General features: G+C 33.5%; 4 protein-coding genes and 3 non-coding genes across 7 annotated transcripts; 5 read left to right on the top strand and 2 right to left on the bottom strand.

Annotated features, from left to right (window-relative positions):
* Positions 1-2072: 2072 nt before the first annotated feature.
* Positions 2073-4492, bottom strand: LOC122606470 (somatic embryogenesis receptor kinase 1-like). The gene is made up of 5 exons (XM_043779320.1): positions 4357-4492; positions 4048-4175; positions 3200-3541; positions 2762-3126; positions 2073-2596 (listed from the first exon to the last, which is right to left on the bottom strand). Exons 2-5 carry the CDS (start codon positions 4112-4114, stop codon positions 2270-2272), a joined length of 1101 nt encoding a protein of 366 aa, XP_043635255.1. The 5' UTR covers positions 4115-4175; positions 4357-4492; the 3' UTR covers positions 2073-2269.
* A 1559-nt stretch (positions 4493-6051) lies between these two features.
* Positions 6052-9010, top strand: LOC122606469 (receptor-like protein kinase THESEUS 1). Its single transcript, XM_043779319.1, has 2 exons — positions 6052-7537; positions 7942-9010. The coding sequence occupies exons 1-2, from the start codon at positions 6475-6477 to the stop codon at positions 8889-8891; spliced, it is 2013 nt and encodes a 670-aa protein (XP_043635254.1). The 5' UTR covers positions 6052-6474; the 3' UTR covers positions 8892-9010.
* Positions 9011-9493: 483 nt separating this feature from the next.
* On the top strand, positions 9494-9565 carry TRNAT-UGU. Its single transcript has one exon. It is a non-coding gene; the product is annotated as a tRNA-Thr (tRNA).
* A 1127-nt stretch (positions 9566-10692) lies between these two features.
* On the top strand, positions 10693-10779 carry TRNAM-CAU. The gene is given in 2 exon segments: positions 10693-10730; positions 10744-10779. It is a non-coding gene; the product is annotated as a tRNA-Met (tRNA).
* Positions 10780-11801: 1022 nt separating this feature from the next.
* On the top strand, positions 11802-11889 carry TRNAM-CAU. Its single transcript is given in 2 exon segments — positions 11802-11839; positions 11854-11889. It is a non-coding gene; the product is annotated as a tRNA-Met (tRNA).
* Positions 11890-16377: 4488 nt separating this feature from the next.
* Positions 16378-20462, top strand: LOC122607646 (autophagy-related protein 16). Its single transcript, XM_043780663.1, has 5 exons — positions 16378-16410; positions 16529-16658; positions 18186-18367; positions 18453-18648; positions 19334-20462. Coding segments are annotated over exons 1-5 (1533 nt in total). The 5' UTR covers positions 16378-16408; the 3' UTR covers positions 20357-20462.
* A 2231-nt stretch (positions 20463-22693) lies between these two features.
* Positions 22694-24488, bottom strand: LOC122608803 (cysteine protease Amb a 11.0101-like). The gene is made up of 4 exons (XM_043781885.1): positions 23979-24488; positions 23295-23533; positions 23061-23198; positions 22694-22933 (listed from the first exon to the last, which is right to left on the bottom strand). Exons 1-4 carry the CDS (start codon positions 24421-24423, stop codon positions 22697-22699), a joined length of 1059 nt encoding a protein of 352 aa, XP_043637820.1. The 5' UTR covers positions 24424-24488; the 3' UTR covers positions 22694-22696.
* Positions 24489-26442: the final 1954 nt, after the last annotated feature.

The raw sequence follows: 26442 nt of genomic DNA, 5'->3' as shown, positions 1-26442 counted from the left end.
CTCAAAGATGTAATTAAGGAGTAAGCTAATTGACTATTATGATTAAAGCTATAATATACGGAGTATAAGACTTTAATTGATTTTTTCACTTCTTGCTCTCTAATCTTATTTATTTTTTTCTCAAGTTCAAACTTGAAAATCACCAACATACAAATTACAGTAATATATAACTCCTAAAGAAAACATTATAAATTGTAGGTCTTCAAATAGCAGAATAGGTTAGGTACTTATCATATTTAAAAAGAACCCTAGTCCCAGTATCATAATTGGATGCCCATCGATTCACCCCGTTATATGATGCCAGTACAACCCTAAAGGTTGTAGTATACTTGAAGACTATGATTTTCAACAGTTGCAACTTAATTGTAGAAGAATTCATTGGTAAAGGTATATCAGTTGGTTTGACCACAATCTAAGTGGGGCTTTGCATGAGATTAATTCACCTCGCACATGACCAGACCGGGGTATGGGGTTGCCGAAAAATCAACCTTTGGGATAGATCAAACTTTAACACCTTATAATGTGGCAAACAGCTTGTTAAGTAATAAATTAGAGCATCTTTGGAGCCCTGACCGAAAAACCTTGTATTTCATGGTACCATATAGAGGTTGAACTAGCAACTTGTATAAACATAGTTTGGAATTGTTCTTTTATGTGCGAATTGTCATGTAATTGTCCCTTTGAATAATTAGTAGTAGAGCGAACCCTTTTACAAAACCAGGAGTGAAGTGGGGCTACTTGGCACGATAGGGGGACTCGTGCGATGTGGCAGCCTGGAATTGTTAAGTTTTGCGTGAAATGGATGAATATGAGGGTACTTTGGAAGCCGTACAACGAACGAAATTAGTAGCCTGCTGGGGTGGTGTTCTAGGCGACCCGGGTGATTTCCTCTTCATCTCCTGCACATTCTCCTTGTAAAGTCATACCTCTTGGAAATGTTATTTTGTTTCTTTAATAAGTGCGTCGAAATGCAGTTAACTAATCCTGAAAAGTTATTGTGTGCATGAACTCCAGGTCGACTTTATTGTATTCAGGAAACTTGTTCAAGAGTCCCATAGTAAAGAAAAGTTACCGGGTAAGAAGTTAGTCAGTCACCACTTTCACGTTGACCGCTTACGTGGAATGCACACAATAACTTTTTGGGATTAGTTTATACACACAATAAAAAAATATATGAAAATAAACAAGTTTTATGTGAAGTAACCGGGCCCACATCCGTTTTATGTTCACAATAAACATAATTTTAAGTTTTCTGAATACAATAAAGCCAACCTAGAGTTCATGCATACAATAACTTTTGGTGATTAGTTGACTGCATTCCGGCTCACTTAACCTTTTTTTTTTTAACATAGGACGCATATTTTAAATTTTGCTCATGGTATCCAAAAACGCATAACCGGCCCTACGTATCTATATATCCGTTTAAATATTAAAAAGGAAAACATGTGGCTAACAAAGTATCAAAATTATATATGAAACCAAAATGTACTTGAATACAAACAACAATAAGATAAACACCAGAGTAAAAAAACAATGATAATTAGCTATGAAGTCTTGATACTTATTGTTGTATTATGAATTTTTGATGATTTATCAATATTGTACTATTCTAATTAAGTTAATCTTACTAAAATAAATTCTGGATTAAACATAATCAAGCCAAAAATGTACTCAATCTACCTTGCTAAATGCATACAAAAATTTGAATGCAACAGCACTATAATGAACTAATTAGTTGGCTTGATACTGTTTAATCCAGAAAGCTAACCAACCAAACAAAGAAACTAACAAAACAGCAGTTGGCCAAGGATCAGAACCTTAATTGAATGCAACAGCGCGGTCATGAGCTAACTGAGATTTGCACTACCATGTAGCAACTGAGGAAATATACCCAAAATCCAAAACGAACACCATTTCTCAAGAAAGCCTATGTTTGCAGCTCAATCTATCATTCATGATGTTTAACAACACACCCCCTAACTCCCATTTGATATATATAGGAATTAGTATATCATAAAAGCCCTATACATGGGATACTAACTGGCATTTCGTTCGATAGATACTCAGGGAACTTAACAAGATTTTGAATGTTTATATATAATGATATTGCTGTTCAATGTAAACATTGAGGGTGCAGGTTTAAAGATAAAGCATGTTATAGAATAAAACAATTTTGAAAGATTATTGGTTACTTGCATGTGCCAGGTAAAACTGTAAAAGAGGATTACAATAACCCAATTATAAAAAGATCACTTCTTAACGATCTTGATTACCTGGGCCCAGATAATTCGTCTGCTTCCAGGTTATCAATCAAGTCATCCATAATCCAATCAGTGTTTGGGTTTTGTGTTAAAACGCAAAATTCTTGGCAAATTTCCGAAACGTCCCCCTTCTGCCACTCGTGCCATCTTTCTGCAAGCCCGTCACCTCCCAACATTCTTAAAACATCTGTCATCTTTGGCCGCTCCATTGGTGAGTCTTGTGTACATTGCAATGCCACTTGAATCAACTGTTCCACCTCCACCACTACATAATCGGTATCCAAATCAGGGTCAACAAGCATCTCCAATTTGTTCTCTTTAAGAAGTCCGTTCACCTAAATAAGAAAAGAATAAAAGAACTCATTACCAATAAACACAAATTTTCTACCTGCCTTGATCAAGTAATTATCTAATTCAGATTCTAAAAGCCACAATAATCACTTATTCACTTTCATAATGCATACTTGAAACCAATGAAGAAAGCTAAAGAAAATGCATACCCAATCCAGTAGCATGGCGTTATTATCATTAGCAAGTCCAAAATCAAACGACCTTTGTCCAGTAATGAGCACCAAAAGCATGATCCCATACCCAAACACATCAGCTTTTTCTGATGATTTTCCTTTTGAGAGATCCCTGAGGGTGCCACGTACAGGTGTATCATTCCAGTCCATTAGTGTAGCCAAACCAAAACCTCCAACGACAGCCTCAAACTCCTCATCCAACAAAATATTATTGGCTCTAACATCACCATGAACGATCTTCGGATCACAATGATCATGCAAATATGAAAGTCCTCTAGCTGACCCTAATGCAATCAGTTTACGAGTAGGCCAGTCCAATGTGGGCTCGTTTGGCGGTCTTTCTATTAAAATACTATGAATAGTGATAAATGAGTACAATGATAATGTTATGACAAATGATGATGAAACCCTTACTTCTCAAACGTGATGCAACGCTTCCATTGGCCATATAGGGGTAAATGAGTAATCGCTCTTTGGGTGTCATGCAAAATCCCCTTAAGCGAAGGAGATTGCGATGAACGGCCATACTAATCATCGCAACTCCCATTTGAAACTGAAGCTCCCCGTTTTGTGTTTGTTCTTCCTTCATCCGTTTTATAGCAACCAATGAGCCATCGGCTAGTTGTGCTTTGTAGACATTATACAATTCACCTCTACCCAATATGTTTATATTGCTGAAGTTATCGGTTGCAACTTGTAATTCTTTGAAAGGAAACCGTTTAAGCTGTCCCAAATGAGCTTTCAGATCTTCTACAGCTGCAAATAGGAACCTTTTACATGACGACTAGGACATGAAAAAGTTGATGTAATCAAATGCATATGCTGATAAAGATGGCTCAAAAGTCGCACACCAAGTGTCCAAATTCATTACTCGTATGAAATGATATAAATTCCTTAGACAGACTAATTTTATTTAAAAAGGATATAGGGTCTCTAAATGTAATAAACTATACAAGAATGTTTATGTTTTGTAATAAACTATTGTATTCAATGAACTTTCAAATCAGGATTATTGGATGTAAGTACCTCAACCATATAAGATGTCATGTGTATCACGTTATCAGTTTGCAAGTTTTACTTGGTTTGGTACATCCAATAACTGAGATTTGAAAGTTATTTACATAGAATAAATACCCAAATAGAAATAGTTCATCACACAACATAAACATTTTTGTATAATTCTCTTTTTAAAAAATAAAAGTTCCATTATGGTTATGAGATGTATCAGATTTATATAATTGCCACACATGAAAACTACTAACCAGGCACATCAAAGAAAAACTCGTGAGGCTTTCGGCGTCGCCGCCATTCATCATCGGGGAAATCCATGGTTGTAAAGTTTGACTCGGAGACTGGCCGATCCGATTATCACCAAATCGGACTGATAAATCTGTCAACAGCTATCAAGGTCTCAAAAATGGCCTCACAATAGGGTCTGAAATTCTGAAAATCTCATTTTGTGACAGGGGATGGAGGAAATATATCCGGCCATAAAAAAAAAATCCAGCCAAAGATACACATGTAAAGAAAGAAAATTACTACATAGGAAGTATTAGAACGCATATGTGTACCTTGTTAATTGTTTACTCTCAATGTTGAGAAATTTGCAAAAACTTTCTTAGAATATCTTGAAAATTATGGCAACGCCCGGTAATGAACTTCTCTAGTATAGATTAAGCCACCCAAAATGACTAATGTGACTAAGACTAACACTATGTAACACCACATCTATTTGTATCATTGACAACCATATTTTTTTCTTATCTCGTTCTTAAATATTTTATTGAATTATAAAATAAAAAAATGAAACATAAACACCACATTTGGTTGCAGAAAATACCCTTTATTTTTCGCTTTTGTGTTTCTAGAAAACAGAAAAACGTTATAATCATGGTATTCTAAAAGAATTTTTGAAGAAAAAAAAATTTTTTGTTCCATTTTTCCATGAAATATTTGAAAACATAATTTTATTGTATTCCATTTTTCGTTTACATTTTTAATTTCATTCTCCATCTTCCTCTCCTCTCTCCTGTCTCATCTCTAACATGTTTTCTAAGTTTTTTAAAACAAAAATTAAAGTAACGTGTTTTTATAATTAGAATGTTTTTTTAGTATTTTTACTTGTTTTTTAGAATTGGAAAAGAAAAAATGATATGAGTTGCGACTTTCTATATCAAAAGCGCACCTCCTGAATTTTATGGTAAGTGTAAAACTATTTAGCACACCTTAACGAAAACGCTTAGGGCGCGTTTAGTTGTAGAAAATGTTTTTTAGTTTTCATTTATAATTTTTTTTAAAATGAAAGGAGTTTTTATTTCCTAGAAAAACAAATAAAAATTTTAAAAACGCGTTTTAATTAGAAACTTGAAAACATGTTAGAGATGTGAGGGGATGGGGAAGAATGAAATGGAAAATGAAAATTAAAAATGGAAAACAAGAAAAATATGTTTTCAAGTTATCTATGAAAAAATGAAAAACATTGTTTTTGTTTTCTTAGAAAATATTTTTAAAAAACTATTATTAGAATGTGTTTTCTGTTTTTCATTTTTTCTTGGAAAACGAAAATAAAAAACAATAAATGTTTTTTTGCAATCAAACGCCCTGTTAGTGTTTCGTTAAATCGTTTAGCAAAACCCATTGAAAAAACCCCTCGCATTTAGTAAAAAAACGAGAAATGCAAACTTAAAAACATTTGTTACAACCAAAACGGGTCTAAAACTTTTGTTTTTTTAATTGATTGGTCAAGATAAAGAATGGGACCACCTTTTGGCTCTCCTCTCTCCTTTTTTTTTTTAATTTTTATTCTCATCAGAAAATGATTTGAGAACATGTTTGAGAAATTTCCTTTTCCAACCATATTCTTGAGAAAACAGTCCAGAAAATACGAGAATGAATACGACATTGGAAAGGCCTCACTAGCCTTCCATCATTCCGTTTACCATAAACTGTTGACTCCTATATACAAATATAAACATCACATATTTCATATTTCCATTTCAAATTTCATTCTCTATAAAGAGAGTGATATTTTAGTCAGTCTTGTTCTTGTACGTGTTTAAAGATCGAATATGTAAGTTGTATCACCTTGTTGTTTCTTAAAAGTTTCGTAAATAATATCGAGTAACAACATTAGTTTAAAAATAATATTAAATCGGTTTTATCATATTGAGACATGTAATACTTGTACTATAGCATGATGATTAATGTATTCAAATAATGATCAGAAGTTGTTTGAAAAGTTTATGAATTTTTAGATTAAATTGATGCTAATTTTGCTTTGTTCAATTACAAAAAAGTTAATGCATTTGTTGATTTTTGATTAGATGAATTCGATGATATGGTTTTTTAAGTTATATTTATTTGGACAAAATATTTGGATTAGAAAACAAACTATCTTTCGTTATTAAACTTGTTGAATTTTGGACAACATCTTAAATTGAAAACATAAAATCAGAACACAAATTTTTGACATACATCTTAGAAAAGAATTAAAGAAATAACACCTAAATCTTGATCATGTTTATAGTTTGAACTTTTTTTTAGATTACGCGCGTGTAGGTTTGTTTCTTTGATCGTGAGGGGTCCATCTCTATTTCAATTCCAAGAAGATCTCCAGTTTTGAAGGAGACTGTGCATCCTACCTTAATCAATTAAGGTAAGGCCTTTTGATATTCCGACCTTTATCAATCATGTTTCCTGATAGTGGCCATGGAAAAGGGTCTGAAGCATCCACCTCCACTGCTGGATTGTCACAAAGTTGTTGTCAGTTTGAGTTTGATGAAATTCTATTAGCAACAAACAATTTTAAAGAGTCATTAGTAGTTGGGAAAGGAGGTTTTGGGAAAGTATACAAAGGCAATATTAGAATTGAAACAACCCATGTTGATGTTGCAATTAAAAGGTTGGATTCGATATCAAATCAAGAGGCGACAGAGTTCTGGGCGGAAGTTGAAATGCTTTCCAAACTGCGTCATGCTCATTTGGTGTCTTTGATTGGTTATTGTAATTATGAAAAAGAAATGATCCTTGTGTATGAGTACATGCCTCACGGAACACTTGAAAATCTTCTATATCAACTCCATACTCCTCTTTCTTGGGTTGAACGACTCAAGATTTGCATAGGTGCAGCCCGTGGCTTAGACTACCTTCACACTGGCACAGGTATTGAGGTTGGTGTTATACATAGAGATGTCAAGAGCTCAAATATTTTGATACATGAAAGTTGGGCGGCAAAAATTTCGGATTTTGGGTTGGCTAGAATAGGTCCAATAAATCAAGCATCAACTTATGTCAACACACTTGTTAAAGGCACTTTTGGTTATATTGATCCAAACTACTTTGCCACGGGAAAGTTGACAAGGAAGTCTGATGTGTACGCTTTTGGGGTGGTATTGTTTGAAGTCTTGTGTCAAAAGAGACCATCGGATAGAAGTTTTGAATGCGGCCTAGTAACATGGATACAAGAATCAATTAAAGAAGGGAACTTAAAGCAAATAGTTTATTCCGGTATACGAGATGAGATATCTCTAAAATGTTTAAAAGGGTTTGCTCGGATAGCTGAAAGATGCTTCGATTATCATCCAAATCACCGTCCTACCATGACCGAGGTTGTCTTTAGTCTTGAATCTCTACTCGCTCAATCTGTATTGTTTTCGCAACAAAAAACCAATAATTGGTCGCTACCTCCACCCAAGAAGATATTTGGAAGAATATTTGATGTGATTCCGTTTAGCTCCCTTGATAAAAGTTTAGGTACTTCAATCTTCCTTTTATTGTGTGCAGATTCTTTTTTAATTATTTAGTGCATAGTTACACGTACGAAATAAGGTATACTTTTAAGAACACCAGTATCCACTACCAGCAACAAGGTAAAATAACAAGGGCACTTTCTGCAACTGACAAGTGTCGTCGCCGAAAGTCCATTACGCAGTGTTTCAACCCATCAGAAATTTGAACTCTGAAACAGAAATTTGACCCTCCCAAACCTTAATGACTCTTCATAAAACTTGAGTCCTAACCCGGTTCTTCCACCAAGTTATACATTATGGAAATGTGTCTGATTATGATCAATTAGTGGGATTATATCCTCAATGACAGTACCTTTGATGGTGTTTAAAATGTGTTTGATTATGATTTAACAAATGGTAATGTATCAGGGACCACGATCTTTAGTCTATCAATTACGGCAAAGGAGCTTACGTTTTTGGAGGATGACAATTTGTTTTTGGGTCTGGAAAAAGTGGGAAGAGGTGGTTGTGGAGAAGTAGTTAAAGCTCATATAAGGGGAGGAATGATTAAGACGATCGCGATAAAAAAGATCATACAACCTCCCAAAGACACAGCCCAGCTCATGGAAGAAGACACGTATTTACTCCACAAAAAAATGCGACAAATCCAAGCAGAAATCAAAACAGTCGGTCTAATCCGTCATCGGAACATAGTACCATTACTTGCTCATGTGTCTCGACCAAATTGTCATTATCTCATTTACAAGTTCATGACAAACGGAAGCTTGCAAGACATTTTGCAACAAGGTCGAGATGGTGGAGAACTAGATTGGCTTGCGAGATACAAGATTGCAATTGGGGTTGCAACCGGGCTTGAGTATCTCCACATGAATCACACGCCCCGTATAGTCCACCGAGACTTAAAGCCTGCAAATGTGCTCCTTGATGATGACATGGAGGCCCGAATTGCTGATTTTGGGCTGGCAAAATCAATCCCAGACGCTGAAACACATATGACAAGTTCCAATGTTGCGGGTGCATTAGGATACATTGCGCCTGAGTATCATCAAACCATGAAATTTACGGAAAAATGTGACATCTATAGTTTTGGGATGATACTAGGGGTGTTGGTCGTGGGAAAGCTTCCTTCTGACGAATTTTTTCAACACACTTTAAAAGTAAGTCTCGTTAAATGGATGAGAAAGGTTATGACATCTGATGACCCGAAAGAAGCAATTGACCCGAGCCTTTTAGGAAATGGGTATCAAGAACAGATGCTTCTTGTTCTTAAGATTGCTTGTTTTTGTACGCTTGATAATCCAAAAGAGAGGCCAAATAGTAAGGATTGTAGGATCATGTTGTCTCAAATCCAACATTAATATGCACAATATTCAGAAAGCAAATTTGTGATCTAATTTTACGGATGTTAATTTCATGTTTGTAATTGTATCATGTGTACTCATATTACAGACAATAATATGTTTCAAGTGTTGCTAAATGAATATGGTGTTAAATTATTACATTTAGTCCCTGTTTTTCCCCACCCACACCCACAAACACACACACACACAAACACACACACACACACAAAACATGTGAATAATCCTTTTCGATCAAAAGTTTTCAGATTCGGAGTATTTGTTGATGTTATTTGGATCCAGATGGATAGGAACCAATTCTAATAAATTTTATAAATTCCCTTCCACTAGACATTTTTGGAATTTGAAAACCAAACAAAAGATGTAATCAAGCAGTAAGCTAATTGACTATTATGATTAAAGCTATAATAAATAAGACTTCAATTGATTTTTACACTTCTTGCTCTCTAATTTTTTTTTTTTTTTCTCAAGTTCCAACTTCAAAATCACCAAAATACAAATTACAGTAATATATGTAACTCCTAATAAAAACATTATAAATTGTAAGTCTTAAAATAGCAGAACAGTTTAGGTACTTATCATATTTGAAGAGAAAGCATCCAGCCCTTATAGCTCAGTGGTAGAGCGCCAGTCTTGTAAACTGGAGGTCTGTAGTTCGATCCTGCATGGGGGCATTTTTATTGTCTTCAGATACTTACAGTATTTTATTACTTTATGTTGCAGAGCTTATCTGACTTCAAATATGCATTAAATTAATTTCTTAATGTTTTTTCTATCATTAATTTGCTTCACGTCATGTTGCGAGAAATTTTGTTGTGAATGAATGACATACTGATAGGGTAATCCAAATGTCTCTATTATATTGATATGTATATGTATACTACTTTTGATAGTCGTATATATATAGCCCTGCATCAGATCGAGAAAGTAATGAAACCTGCTATAGATCACCATATATACTATTTTGCCGAATTGTAATTTCTGATATGTCAAAAGGAAAGACACCGGAATATAGACTACCAAAACAATAAGTATATATGGAGAGTAGCTCACAATAGCCATTGTATTGCCATGACTCATTTGCTAGCGACTATGATTCCATCTATGTGACATTAATCAGTTAGGCCAGTTTGAACATTATTTATCAATCATTTGAAAACATGTATTAGAGGTGGTAAGCTGGAGGGGTAAACCTAGTTGGGTGTACAGTATCTAATAGTCCCTTAGAATCTTAATTGTTTTAACCTAACGAGACTCGATAGTAGCTTGGTACTTTCTGGATTTTCCTTGCACCGCCGGCCACTCATTGATACTGATCCTGGGAACTAACAAAGTGGGTAGGTCGCGATCCCACTTGAAATTCGGTATCACCTCCCTATAACTGGTATCTGGAGGGTACGAATCAGGACTTACAAATTTATACTCATCTCTACATCCTAGTTAGGAAGTAGAAACTCTTAATAATAACTACCAGTTATGTAGAGATTAGGAATTCACTTTTGGCTGAGGAGTCTTGCTACCATTGTTTTAGTGGTTTTGGACTTTTAGTTGCTAAGTTTTGAGATATTTGAAAACTTCTTTGTGTATATTTATGAGAAATGCTTAACGGCATAAATTTATCTATATATACTTTTCTACTTGGAAAATCTAAGGCTAAATGGATTTAGAACTATGCGTGAGGTTTGGATGATGAGTGAAAAAGGGTTTCAATTTAAACAAATGTTAACGTGTTAACAATTGAAGTTTATACTCTAAGTCGTTTAGGTTTTGTAGTAAAATATTGCAGAAAAGTATCACATGTGGGGTGGTGGCGCAGTTGCCTAGCGCGTAGGTCTCATAGCTATGTTGAGCTATCCTGAGGTCGAGAGTTCGAGCCTCTCTCACCCCATTCTTCACACTGAATTGTGATTGCATCTTTACAGCTATTACACTTCTAATTTTACTTTTACTCACAAAATCTATAATATATACTAGTAGATATTTGTATCGAAAAATATATATGAAGAGATAGGCAGATTTGTATATCTACGCTTCTAATTTTACCTTTTCTCTTAAAAAAACACATATTAAGAAATGCCCAAAAAGTTTTTTTTTTTTTTTTAAATTATATATGCCTTTTAACACAAGGGTGTAATCGAGTCGGGCCGACACAGTGCCAAGCACGAGCTCGACTCGATTGTAAAACTCGAAGCTCGAAACTCGTTTCGAGCTCGAACTCGAGCTCGCCTTACGTGTCGACACTTTCGAGCTCGACTCGACTCGATTAAGAATTAAATTTAAGTTTTAAATCAAATTAATCCTATAAGCTCGACAATTTTAAGCTCGACTCGGTGAGAAAGTAATTATGTAAAAATATATAATATTCAAGGGTAAAATTGTAAATAAGTACAAGCTCGATTAAGCTCGCAAGCTATTCGAGTAGGATATATTGAGACTCAAGCTCGACTCGAAAGTCTACTCGAGTAGCTCAAGCTCGGCTCGGCTCGACTAAGACCGAGTCGATTTCGAGTAATTTGCGAGTCGATTTCAGGTACCTCGCAAACTGTATCGTCTCGTTTACACCCCTAAACACAAGATGGTTAAATATGATTAGAGGGTGTTCGTACTATACAATAGAGGTGGCAGCAATATGTGTAACACCCCAACAAAGCGGAATTATGAGGGTTACATACTAAGCACATCACGACATGGAAATTATATAGAGTAAATCTAAATGCATAAAAAGGATCAAGTAATCTATATACTTTTCTACTTGGAAAATCTATTGGATTTAAAACTATGCGTGAGGTTTGGATGATGACTTGATGAATGAAAAAAGTTTTCAATTTAAACAAATGTTAACGTGTTAACAATTGAAATTTATACTCAAGTCTGGTGTTTTTAGTAAATATTGCAGACAATATGACACATGGGGTGGTGGCGCAGTTGGCTAGCGCGTAGGTCTCATAGCTAATGTTGAGTTATCCTGAGGTCGAGAGTTCGAGCCTCTCTCACCCCATTCTTTCTTTTGTGAATTGTGATTGCATCTTTCATGAAGAGATAGGCAGATGTGTAGCTATCTACACTTATAATTTTACTTATTCTCCTAAAAATATACACATAGATAGTTGTGTTGGAAAACACATATTAAGAAATGCCCAAAAAATTGTTTCAAATTTTTTTTATTATACATGCTTTTAACACAAGATGGTTAAATATGATTAGAGGGTGTTCGTAATTTACAATGGAGGTGGCAACAATATAATAGTGACGGTGGTTGCGGGGTAATGATTGCGAATGGTGTACATCAAACATTTTCCATAAAAAAATTTACAACTTTCAAAGTTTCAACATAATGATCTAAACATTTGATATTAGAAATGATAAATGTACCATAAAAATTGATAAATTTTTCCCAACATACTATACAAATATATGTCATTTATAGTTGTATTATTGAAAACGACTCGACTCAATTTAAAAAAAATACGAATTATTTATAACTTTCAAGTTTCAACATAAGGATCTAAACATTTGATATATTAGAAATGATAAATGTACCATAAAAAATGATAAATTTTTCCGAACATACTATACAAATATATGTCATTCAGAGTTGTATTATTGAAACGACTCAACTCAATTTAAGAAAAATATGAAATTTTTTTAATTAGTTTTGGATGGCCGTAAATTTACGGCTTAATTACAACTAGCCGTAAAATTTGCACCGTAATTCGCTCTTGGCTTTTTTTTCTTCCCTATTTGAAAACAACTCGAAATTTTAAATAAAAAAAACAAAAAGGCCGTAAATTTATGGCCCATGGCCGTAAATTTATGGTCAGGGCCGTAAATTTATGGTCCAACCTGCACTTTTCCATTTTAACCAAAAATCCATATTTTACTTTCAATGCTTCAAATTCTTTAAACCAAAACACTAAAATGAGTAAAATCATATATTACAACATAATGGATAGATCTGAAACTTAACTATTGAAATGTACATTAAAACAACCAAACGGAATGAGTAATTTACCTAAAGTGACAAAATGGGTAATTTGACTCCAAAATGACCTATACTTCACCTATCATAATAGTCTAAGACTTAAAAAACATCATAAACAACATTTTTATCAAAATACACATGTATCACAAGTCAAAAGTTTGACAGGGTTAAACTAAGCTTCTACCTAAAGTGTCATTCTTCAATGGATGGCCAAATTACCTTCAATCACTACTTCACTTTCAACAATTTCACTTGATCAAATTCCTCTCTTGGCTACTACCAACTCCTATAAAAAGGTTAAACAACTAAAACGTAAGCAATGTTTAGTGAGTACATATACATATGATCATAATCAAGTTGCTAAAACATCAAACATCATTTATAGCCTATCTTTTGATAGCCATATCATTCATGACAATCATAAACATAAAATCAACACAATTTATTTTCTACATGGCCATGGATCATGCTAGTAGGACTTTACCCACATACTAGTCTTTATCATACAAATTGGCTAGTAGGAATTTACCCACCTATTAGCTCACATAATCAAAATCACTTTATGCTTGTTGGAATTTACTCACCTACTAGCTTTCATAATCAAACATCAATTATGCTAGTAGGAATTTATCCAACTACTAGCTTTCATTCATTAAATCAACATTTTGACTAGTAGGAATTTATCCACCTACTAGTTTTCATATTCAACAAACATATGGGTCATAAGAATTTACCCACCTATGACCTCTAATAACAAGAACATGATCATATACATATACACTCACCTTAACTTGGCTAATTGACACTAAATGGCTACTAGGATCAACAAAATGATCTTCATCACCTACACATTACGTAATATATATATATATATATATATATATGAGTTCTACAAACTCAACTTTTTCACAATCATCTAATTGAATTCACCATGAACTCTATCATTATGGTGTATGGTTACTTAAAACAATTCAACACAAATTTTATAATAATTTTAATAACACAATTCTAACCAAACACCGAAAATATATGTTTCATCATTATGGGTTCATCATCATAAAAACTCATTGCATTAACCCCATTTTTCTTTTTAACTTATTAGGTTTCCTTTCTAAAAACTCCCCAAATAACTCAAATTCCTAAATCCTTAGTCAAGAACCCTAAATTCAATAATCAAGAACCCTAATTTTACAATTCAACAATTAAGATAATTATTACCTCAAAGAACAATAAAACAAGTGGAAATCCCAACTTTCCTCCTTTCCCTCTTGTGAATTTCAGTCACCACTAACCACCAAAATCTCTCAATTTGTTTCTTTATTATTTGAATTAGTTAATTGATTTTAAAAGGATGGATTTCATATACTAATTTTATGTAGATGGAAGATTATATAGTGAATTTGAGAAATAAGAATTGAGAAAGAAGAAATTGATGGAAGTATGATTCATCAAATGAAGGAAGAAATTGATGGAAGTATGATTCATCAAATGAAGTATCTGGATATTCTAATCCCTTGCCACATTTTCTTTTCAATTTAAGTGAGTATTATACCCGCTAACCACTAAAGTTCCAACTAGATTAACTCTTTATCTCAAAACAAAATACTAGGAATTTAATTTAATGTCAAAATTATAATAAGAGTTAATTTGCTATTATCTTAAAATATTGGGGTGTAGAGAAACCAAGATTTACCTTTATTACTTAATAGGGTATTCGAAAGTGTATAATAAATATACTGTTAAAGATTAAATAATGAATCTAGTCACTTTTTGAAATTCAGAAGAGATTATTCAATTATTGCTTTTTGTAGTTTACAAATAATCAGAAAAAAATGTTTGTTTAAAAAAAATAATTATTTGCATTTGTGTAAAAAGAATACCAAGTTTTGAAAAACAAAACTCATCAAACATTCAGGTATATTGTTTGTAATATTGTTTTGAAAACTACAATTATAGAAAATAAATACAACATGTTGACCAAAACATATTAACTAACCCGTCAACGTATTTATTAGGTAGGATTTGATTTGGGTTAACAGGTTAGAGGACAAGTTATACTTCAAAGGATAATTGTATCCTAGATTGATTAATTGATATGTGATGTTAACACCGCCATTCGTTGCAGCTGATATCACCATATTGCCACCGCTAACATTACTGTCACATCATGCGTACCTTCATATGTATAACTAAAAAAGAAGCCGCAACAAGCCAACAACGCGTTCAAAGGGTTGTTTAATATGTTTGAAAATTGGTATAGTGTAGCAATCAATGTTTTAAATACCGGTAAATACTGGCCGGTATTACCGGTATCGGAGTGTCTTCCGGTATTCTCTCGGTATTTTCATTATTTAATACCGACCGGTATTTCCGGTATTCCCAGTATTTTCCGGTATTACTGTTCCGGTATTTTCGGTATTTTCTTTTTTTTTTGAATTTTTTTTAAAACTATTTTTATGATACTTTAATGTTATTTTTTGTTATTTGTGAACTTTAAAACTTATATTTTGTTATGAAATATCTATTTGGTATTTTTCTTGAGTGGATTATAATTGTATTTTAACTATTTTCGTTAAATTGTAATTTTATTTACAAAAATAAATTAAATTAGAATAGTCATACCGACTGGTATTTTCGGTAATACCGACTTAAACACCGTTTTTTAAAACATTGGTAGGAATAGGGGTGAGTACGGTTCGGTTTAGGTCGGTTTTTGACTAAAACCGAAACCGAACCGTTATAATTCGGTTTTTAGAAACTAAAACCATTGGTTTTTGGTTTTTTCGGTTTCGGTTTTATTTCGGTTCGGTTTTTCGATTTTACTCGGTTTTTAACCAGTTGTGGTTTGGGTCAAATTGAGCTTGAAAAGTTTATAAGTTTATACCCATAATTACACCATAATTAATTTCAACAAGTTTTCAAAACAATATCAACAATAACACTACAACAATGACAACAAATCCATAAAAGTAAATTGTACAAATTTCAAATGAATTTTATATATAACTATTTATATTTTTTACGTGTTGTTTAATTATACATTTATTGAAGAAAATCAATCTTGTTGTGTATCTTCACTTAAATATATAAATGATATTATTATATACACCTAAAACTGTAAATATATTAACATACTTATCAAAAATTAATAATAAAATGATATAAATATAAAATAAAGTAAACAATATATATTTTTGATTCGATTCTGTTACTATGGTTCGATTTTTCATTAGAAATCAAAACCGAACCATAACGTTCGGTTTTTTCGGTTTTTATAGGTTTTTTTGGTTTTTGCTCATCCATAGGTAGGAATTTGGTGTTAACATCATCTAATGCAAAAGAGAAAATAAATTATTCAAATGGAAAAAACCTTTAATAAATTTCCCACATGTAATATTCTCATTGGTCACTAAACTATATACTAAACCGGCACGTCACCGGTTTCTTCTTCTTCTTTCTCCTTCTTCAAAAATCAACCCCAAAAACCCTAAAATTGAAATCCAGTATTCCAATCATCATCATCGTCATCATCATCATGTAAGTAATCATTTTATTTTTCATTCATTACAATAATTTCATCAATCAATCAATTTATTTTATGCAAAATATATATATCGATATATACTTACATTGAATTTATATATGAAAAAAATAGGCTAAAAAAAGATGAAATTGCAATTGAAGCAATAAAAGATGCATTAAAAGCGCTTAGAAAACGGCATTTACTTGAAGAAGGAGCTCACTCGGCTGCCTTTCTTGCTCTTTCTAAACCTATTGCTTCTCAGGTTTTTTTATTTTTTATTTCTAATATATATATATATATAATGGACTCTGTAAAAGTGATATACTTGGAGATTGATATTTACTTTTAGGCATATGTATATTCCGTAACCGGCACGGAGAAGGTTTTCTCTGTTCAGGTTATTATCGGTGGAGAGTGATTTTTTTTTTTTTTTTTTACGTAGATGTATGCGGTGTAAGTAGAGTTTTTCGAACAGTTTTTTTTTCCTGATCACTGTCTAGATGTTTACTTTAGGCGGTTTGAAATTGAGATAGGACATTAGAATGCCTGGTCAGTAGTCCACCGAAGTACACTATGGTGTGTTTCGGCGTGATGCCTGTCTTTTCGGGCCAGTATGATCAAGGCAGGGTTTTATTTTTGTTATTTCTAAATCTAACATACAGTATGACTGCTGAATCGAGTTATAGTTGATCTTGTTATTGTAGTTTTGTATCAAAAGTATTGTCCACTACGAATATGGATAGATAAAAATTGATCATGATTTCATATCAACCTGAATTGAAATCAATAAGTGTCATGAAGTTCAAAGAAGATATTTTAGTAAAAAGGTAAGCTGCATTAATGAAATGTTTTTTTAAAACATGTGTTTTTGTTACGGGGGACAAATAATTTGGGACAGAGGGAGTAACATTTACATTTGTATATCTAATGAGTGGGTTTATAGAGAAACTTACATTAAGGTTGTACTGAAATCACACTAAGATGATACTTAGATATAGAAAAGTAGCATTTTAAGAATGGTTCAACTACCGACTATATTTGAAACATAGTAGTTTCGTTCCTTATAGAATTTGTATGCTATGAAGTTGTTATTATTATTTTAATATGGAAGGAAATTAAACAAGAAGATGTTGAAATAGATTGTAGGAAATGTAATGTTGTGGCATGTATCATGTTCTTAACTATCAGTCACTTGGTGTACGTTTATGACTAGCTTGCCCTTGTGACTGCCTTTATGCTATTTGGAAATGCATCGACCGGTTTTCTTAATGCGTTCTTATAAGCCTCTGATTGAACGACCTTGCTTTTTACAATATGCTAGTGTTATGCTGTTTAAGAATCTACTGATTCTCATCCTTTTCTCTATTGTTTATGATCTATTATTTTAAAAAAAATCAACTTATATGAAGTGTAAATAATGGACTTGAAAATTCGATCAAGGTGTATTATGTTTTTCATGTGACCTGGTAGAAGGAAGTTTCTTGACTTTGAATAGTTAATGCATTTGTTTTCCACTTTCTACATTTTTTTTTTCTTTTTATGTTATCATGTCTGTTTTCATTGTTTCTTCTCTGTTGTCTTTAACTGATGTGTAATTATGAAGCATTTTGAAGAAACTATGATGGTCACTTCATAAGTCCATGACATCATCTTTTGTTAGTATTTTATAGTAGACCATGCTGTTGTATGTTGGTGGTTAACCATGAAACTGATACCCTTTTTTCAACTAACTTTCAGCTATTAATATGAGAACACTTTAACTGATTTAAGTTATGTATGCAATATGAAGGGTTCCGAATGGAAGGAAAAAGCAGAAACTCTAGAGGTAGAACTTCAGCAATGTTATAAAGCTCAATCTCGATTATCTGAGCAGCTTGTGGTGGAAGTTGCCGAGTCTAGAGCTGCAAAATCGTTAGTTCAAGAGAAGGAAGCCTTAATTCCTAGTCTTGAGCATGACCTTTCTCAAGCAAGGTTCCCTTTTGCCTTCTGTGTGATTCAGTATTGGTGTAGCTCTCAAAGATATCATATTGATGACTGAATGATGCTTATCATACAGGGATGAATGTTCAAGGTTAGCAGCACTTCTAGAAGAAAAGACTAAAGCTCTCGAATTGCTTATCAGTGAGCATAGTGATCTCAGATCTCAATATGAAGAGATGAGAACTAGAGCTGTGAATGCAGAGTCTGAAAACAAGACATTGATTGATCGGTGGATGTTGCAGAAAATGCAGGATGCTGAACGCCTTAATGAGGTATAACAACCTATGTTTATTAATAATATTAACCTGCTTTTTGTTACGTGTTCGTGATTTATGTCACTTTCATAAACCTCTTTTTTATGCAACTGGCCCGTTAGTCTCTACTCCTCATGAACTCCAAAATATAGCTTGATATTTGATGAAAATGTGAATTCTTAAATAAAGAATCCATGACCCTCACTTTTTGTCATCAATGTTACAATAAAAGATCAGAGTACAGAAGCACATGAAAAAATAAAGTTGTAATTTGGTGTGATTTCTTTTACGAGTACTTTTTTACGGGGCTATGAATTCTTTGAGATAGATTGACTTCACCTTGGTTTCCTTGGAGATAACTAGAGGTGTCATTCTTGACTCAACAAGGAATTTGATGAATGATTCAAGAACTTCTACGAATTAAACATATTTGGGTGAATTTTGATCAATTAGAGAAGAATTAAATTACAAACTAACACATTTATAAAAGTGGTGCCAATTTCAAGATATATATTGGTGTCAATTTTGACTCACTTATTAGAAATGGGTTTGTTTGTCTTATGATATATCTCTAGTGCATATCAAAGTATTAGTGCATTCCTCTGTTATTCTACATCCATGGAAACATTAGTTTTTGTCACACAATCAGATTTACTATTAGATGTCTACCGATGTTTTTTCTTATTTATGTTTTATTCACCAGGTCAACGCTTTGTATGAAGACATGGTTGGTAAGCTGAAAGCCAGTGGTCTGGAGCAACTTGCTCGGCAGCAAGTGGATGGTGTGGTCCGCCAGAGTGAAGAAGGTGCGGAGTACTATGTAGAATCAAGGATACCCAAAACATGCAATCACAGAACCCCAGCTCATGATGGAGGCTGTGCATCTCTAGTTTTTGAAAACAGTTCTAGTAAGTTGGTCAGTGGAGGGCTGGACCATACTGTTAAAATGTGGGACTCATCCTCTGGTCAGCTTACCCGAACGTACCATGGTTGTCTAGGATCTGTCCTTGATCTCAGCATTACCCATGATAATAGCTGCGTAATTGCTGCCAGTAGCTCAAATAATCTCTATGTATGGGATGCAAATTCGGGACGGATGCGTCACACTCTCACGGGTCATAAAGACAAAGTATGCGCTGTAGATGTGAGCAGATACTCGAGCCGTCATGTTGTAAGTTCAGGTTATGACCGTACCATCAAAGTGTGGGATCTTAATAAAGGTTATTGCATTAACACAATCATTTTCCCAAGCAACTGCAATGCACTATCGTTCAGCCCAGATGGGCAGACTATCTGTTCCGGTCATGTTGATGGGCATTTAAGATTATGGGATATACAGACAGGAAAATTACTTAGTGAGGTTGCTGCACATTCACTTGCTGTGACATCTATTTCTTTATCTAGAAATGGTAATTCTATCCTGACAAGTGGGAGAGACAACTTGCACAATTTATTTGACACAAGGACACTTGAAGTTTGCCGGACATTAAGAGCGAGTGAGAATAGAGTTGCATCTAATTGGAGCAGATCTTGTATAAGCCCTGATGACAATTATGTTGCTGCTGGATCTGTTGATGGCGCTATCCATGTTTGGTCAATATCTAATGGTAGCATAGTGAGCACTCTCAAAGAACATACATCGTCAGTACTATGCTGTTCTTGGAGTGGTCTTGGGAAACCTCTAGCTACATCAGACAAGAATGGTATCATTTGTATGTGGACATAATGGATACTATATTCCAACATTGTGAGATTTACTGTTAGTCTGTACATATACATTTATGTCAATTCCTTAGTACATGTGTTATATGAAACAAGCCGATTGTTTTGTTTTTTGATTCATTCTTAGTTTTGTTTGGTTATGCAACAAGCTGATTTGTATGGGGCTATGAACTCTTTCTGGGAAATTAAATTCTTAAATGTTTCTGGAAGTTCATGTTCACTGAGTACAAGAAAATGCACAAGTGCTATGAAAAGATTGAAAGACTGTTACATTTCCAAATTCCGTTCTTATTTCAGTTTAGTTTCATGATACGAACATGCTTTTGACTTCATAATGAATGCTTTGTTATTTCAGGTTTTAAAACATAACGCCTTGTTTATAGCTTGTAACTTACTTTAGGTGTATATCTATCTTAGGTAACCGGCTTGCTTTGAACTATAAAAGGGTAATGTACTTTCAGGTTTTCATGTGTATATTGATAAGTCTCTTGAATGTTAACCAGTTCTATCAGATCATATCTTTATCATGACAAGAAACTCTAACATGGTTTTCTCTAGAGCATCTTGGACAAGAGCCTTTGATATGAGGTCCAAAGCATGTTGGACTCATCCAGGAGTAAAATGGCTTGCTTTTTCAAGATTACTTGAGCAATGAAGATTCTTTGTTTCTCTCCACCAGTTAACCGCACGTCTCATACTGTCATACAACATAGTAAGTATCATAATCATCTTTCAATGATTTTAGTTTCCGTTGCATTCTCTTTCCTTCAGGAAATGTTTTCTTTTATTGTTTCTGCAAATAGGGTAGGCTTTTGGCTAACCCATGCAATGCACGACCTCAATGCTCTCTGATTGTACCACCCGATATCTACACATCCACTTCCATGGCACGGACCCCTCACATGGGTCATAGAACCGCTAGATATCTAGGACTTTCCTGACCCACTCTTTCCCGCTAGTTCACCAACTTCTCCAACTTCAGTCTTCAAACTTAGACAGTTGAGTTCCATCTTCATTGATACCTCTTTCAGCTGTATATGCCATTATGTGTGTTTCTTTTTGCTGGCCTTGTCACTTCTTGTTTTATAATCCCCATTCTTGCTTTGTTTCAAAATTATGAATAATGATTTAAAAGAGTTATTTTTACTAATGACAACTCCCGGGTCATGCTTTGTATGAAGACATGCTTGGTAAGCTGAAAGCCCGTTCTAGAATGTTTAGAAAAGGTGTTTTTATGTGATATAACTCTGGTAGAGTAGCTATCCTCCATACCAGTACAAAACGGCGACTTTAGTGTTGGTTGAAAATGGCTGAACAAATAAAGCCGTTGTTCTCCCTTTTCGGGCCATTCTATGTGTCCTCAAATAATCTCATAGCAGCCCGGTGAGATTGCCCTGCAGTACTCACTAGCTATTTCACATTTTCACTTGCAACTTTTTTTGTGGGTTCGTAGTTATCAAGATATTTGGTTAGAAAATGAATCAAGTCTTTTTTACATATAACACCCTTAATTATGTTTTTTATGCACTTAGTTGTTAACTATTTCATAAATTACCAAAGGAAACCTTTCACAAACAAACCTAATTAGCTTGATTTTTTTCATTTGGTTAAAGCACACACTTGGTTAGTTTGGAGGAACAATTTAAGAGTGGATCAACTAGAGAGAAGTTCTGCCTTAGGCTCTCAGCTACCCGAGTTAACCATTGATAAAGGATCTTTGGTTGATGTCGATTTCTTTCCTTATCTTGCTTATATATTTAGTTTATCATATTGTATGCATGTGTTCTTTGTGTGGATTAAGTTAGATCTAATGTTCTTTACGCTCTTCCTAAAATATAGAGTTAATTAGTTTAAAAATGTTTTCATAAATCCTAACAAGCTCAATTTGGGAGATCAGTAGAGCTAGGTGGCAAGTTTGACTTATGAACTATTTTAAGCACTTAATCTTATATTCTTATATGCCTTGGCTCGCATTTGAGCATGCTCATGTTCCTCTGTTTCATGACTCTCATTAATGATATTACATAAGGAGTTGCTCTAACAGGTACTCTCGTCCCCCTTCTTCAGTTCAACATTGGAATATATACAATTGTAATCAAAATAGTGGATTTTTATTTCAATATAATCTCGGATTGTTAAGTACAAACTCGAAAAACTTGAAAGAAAGAGAGGATTACATAAAAAAGAAAAAAGTAAACAGAAGATAACCTTTAACTTGTTTATTCAAAAATTCATTTAAATCGTATCATATAAATACTGGGTTATATGAACGAAAATCTGATATGATTGTATCAGATCGATGTTGCGTGCATGTCTTGGTTTCCCAGATTTGTTCTTCTTCGATCTAGAGTTCAATATTTTTGGTTTCTGGGCTTTTCAAAGGAATGGTAGCATATTGGTACATACCACATACTCCCATTGTGTCTCCAGTTCGTACCATACGAATGAATCCCTTCTCTCCCCATCCTTCTCCCCACGAGTTCTTGACTATCCAGTACTTTTGTCCTTCCGGTGTCTCACCCCATCCGACAAGTAACATAGCATGATTGTAATTGGTACTACATGCTCCAGTGAACACTCCCTGTATGTAAGCACCATGTATTCACACATAGATCATATATATATATATATACTGGATGATTTTTTTTATTTTTTTTTTTTAATGAGAGGTTATGTTGATAAATATATTTAGGGTCTTTTTGTAGTACCTCTTTATAGAAAAAGAAATCACCCGAAGCATCCATGGCAAAATTTACAGGCTGCTGTTGAACTGCTTTCATCAATGCGCACTCATCATGTCCAGGGACTATCTCCATCCCATCAAGGGTTACCGAGTGATGTCCAAACTGGCCGGATTCGATAACAAAATTAGACAAATATTTATCGGATAATCGTCATATTTAAATATGCATTCAAGATTTCATTGTAGTGAATGTACATACCTTCGCCGTACAACATACTTCTCTTTTACCTACATAAGGATAACTCTCCGCGGTTGCTATACCTCCATGTTCTTTGATGAATGTGAATGCTTCACATGGTAGACCTCCATCACATGCATTATTTCTTCCATCATTATCACAGTCAAGAAGTTGCTGTTCTGATACTCGTATTAGTTGACCAGTTCTGATAGCGTTTATTCCTTCTACTGCACCAGTGGCTGCAAAAGCCCAGCAACTTCCTGCACACATATATGATTGAGATCAAGAGTTACAGTAATGGCTTAGTTCCATCTTCTATCTATCTATAAAATATATAAGACAACAGTCAAATCAAACGGGTTGGATCAAGTGAGGCGTTCATCCTCATGCCTGGCAAGGCCAGAGGTCTTATTCTACCTTTGGTAGAACCTGGAAGTACGTATGTAGTCTCTCTACCTTTGGTAGGGGTAAGGCGATCTACATTTCAACCTCTCCCATATACCGTCGAAGATGGTGTTGCAACCCAAAGTTCATGGAAGGTATTACTTACTTACTAATATATTATATTAATCCAAAATTTATGTAAAACCAAGAATCCATATCCACAAATGGCCACAATGGAACAAATGCTGGCCGGGATGGAATGAGGTTGCACTATCATAAGGATACATTTGTCTTTTATCTATTAAAAAAAATTGGTGTTACCGCATTGTCCTTGATTCTGGGCAGGGTTGACGGCGCCATAATTCCTCCAATCAAACTCTTTTGGGAAATCATTCGCCGGCGGTGCAACTGGAGGGGCACCTTTGATGGGACCTTGAGGTCCTCTAAGAGCCAAATGATGCTCTATGTTTGAGGTGTAGGTTTTAAGCATCTCATGATGAGTCAAGTCAGCAAACTGGTTCAACTGTGACTTATATGTTTTGTTTTGCTTGTTTGAGGCATGAACACGTTGCACGTTGTACTTGAACACGTTGAACCGTTCAGGACTTTTTGCCTGCACTTTATGCTCGCTCCTCCACCTATCGTACATCCCCTGCAATCCCTGCTCCGATTCAAGTTCTTTCTCAAGGTAATCGAAGCTCTCCACAATATTGCCTAAAATCAAGACTAGCGAAAGTGAAAATAAAATATACTTGTTGATTTCCATTATTTCTTGTTAGCTTCTCTTGAAATTTGGCTTGTTTTTAGACAATGTGTTTTAAGAAAATTACTAGTGAGGTGTTATGCTTATATAGGGATGTTGAGAATGTTCCGATCCAACAGTTGATCATTGTTTTTAGGGTCTATATATGGAAACTATAACTATTCTCTTTGCTTAGTTTTCGAATCAGTTTGAGGGAACTTTTCATGATGAAATGGCTATTAATTCATGGCCATCGAAATTCTTGGTATGTCGAATGTTGTTAGTATGGACATTTTCTTTTGGTTCTTACAAGTAATTCATGTAAAATGAATATTGTAGTTTTTTTTATAACTAATTAGGTTTTTTACCCGCACGATGTGCGGTTATTTAATTGAATTATCAAAGGTTTTAATATGATATTGATTATTAAATTTTGGTTTAGTTAACATAATATTAATGTTAAATATGCTTGAATATCTTATCAAAACTTAGATTTGTTCAAAAAAAATATATTGAATATAATTTTAAAAAAAAACGGATGGAATTTATGTCTCAAATAAATAATTGTATTTATAATGTTTGATTTGATATAATGTATATTTACCTAATTAATTCAAATCTATTTAAATTTAAATAAATATATATAAAAAAGTTTGGAGATGACACATAGGATAAATCCTAGGTGGCAATTTTTTAAGCATAACTTTTGACATGAAGAGTGCTTTAAAAGGCTAGGATTCCTACTCTTTTAATACATATATAGATAGACGAGCATGGTACCCGCGCAATGCGGCGACCATGGTGTAGAAGACGGTCTAGTGGTGGCGGTGATGGTACTGTTGGTAGTGGTGGCGGTATCAAGTGCTGTAGGTTGATGTAATTGTGATAGTGAAAAGTTTTAGAAGATAAAGGCTTAAAGTGTTAAGAATTAAAATAAGGGTTTATGGTGTAAATTAATTCATTAAGGGCAAAGATGGTAATTTATAAAACTCTTTCCATAATGAGTTTTTATTAAGGGGCAATTTAGTAATTTCGTATGTGACATATGAGTAACTATTTCTATTTTAAGAGGGTGCATAATCTTTATATAGGAGTATAGATAAATAATGGTTTGACATTCTTGTAAGCCTAAACCTAAACCGAATATCTGGTGTCAACTTATGATCAATTAACCATGTTTTTTAGCTCCGCTAAGAGGTTAACCAAATTTGAAATTTTAGTTTTAAAATTAAAACAACAAAAAAAAAAAAAACAACTCAATAGCTATTGATCTAAGAGACAACTTAATTATAACTTAATAAGCTTTGATAAAAAAAAATAAAAAATAAAACACTACAACAAATATGTTATTTATTAACACTTATTTCTTTGCATTTTTTAAAAATGTAAAAAAAAGTTGTTAATTTATTCACACTGATAAATGTGTGAAAATAACTCATATTTAAAAGTGTGAATAAAGTCAAAGAATCAAAAAGTTTTTACAATTATATATAATCAAAAAGTTCACATTTTCAAGTGTGTAAAAATATATAATTGTTCACACTTAAAAGTGTGGAAGTAATTTGTGATACCAAATTTCCTCACACAAGAGGAAGTGCGAAGAATTTGAGTGTCACAAATTAAAAGTGAAAATGTTTAACATTTTTTCACACTTTTAAGTGTGAACATTTTGTTTATACATTTATACTTGTGAAAAAATATGACTTTTTTAATTTTTTTTTCACACTTCAAAGTGTGAATTTTTTTTATACAATTCTAAAATGAAACAAATTAACATATTTTTTCACATTTTTTAAAAACGCGAGGAAATAAATGTGAGCAATTAATATTTTTGTTAGGAGTGAAAATACCTAACCTATTAAGTTAATTTTGTATGTTTGTTTTTAACTTATAAACAATAATCTATTGATCAATGGTTAAAAGAACAAACCGGCCGTAAATGTGATAAACTGAAACTCAGTTATTGTCATCCATTTAAACAAATTTGACATGTTTACACTACTACAAGTTTACTACGTACAAAACCTTAATAAATAGAGATTA

This window comes from Erigeron canadensis, chromosome 7, assembly GCF_010389155.1.
Source record: "Erigeron canadensis isolate Cc75 chromosome 7, C_canadensis_v1, whole genome shotgun sequence".
Taxonomy (NCBI): domain Eukaryota; kingdom Viridiplantae; phylum Streptophyta; class Magnoliopsida; order Asterales; family Asteraceae; genus Erigeron; species Erigeron canadensis.
Note: the sequence above shows the minus strand (reverse complement) of the source record. Positions and strands in the feature narration are given on the sequence as shown.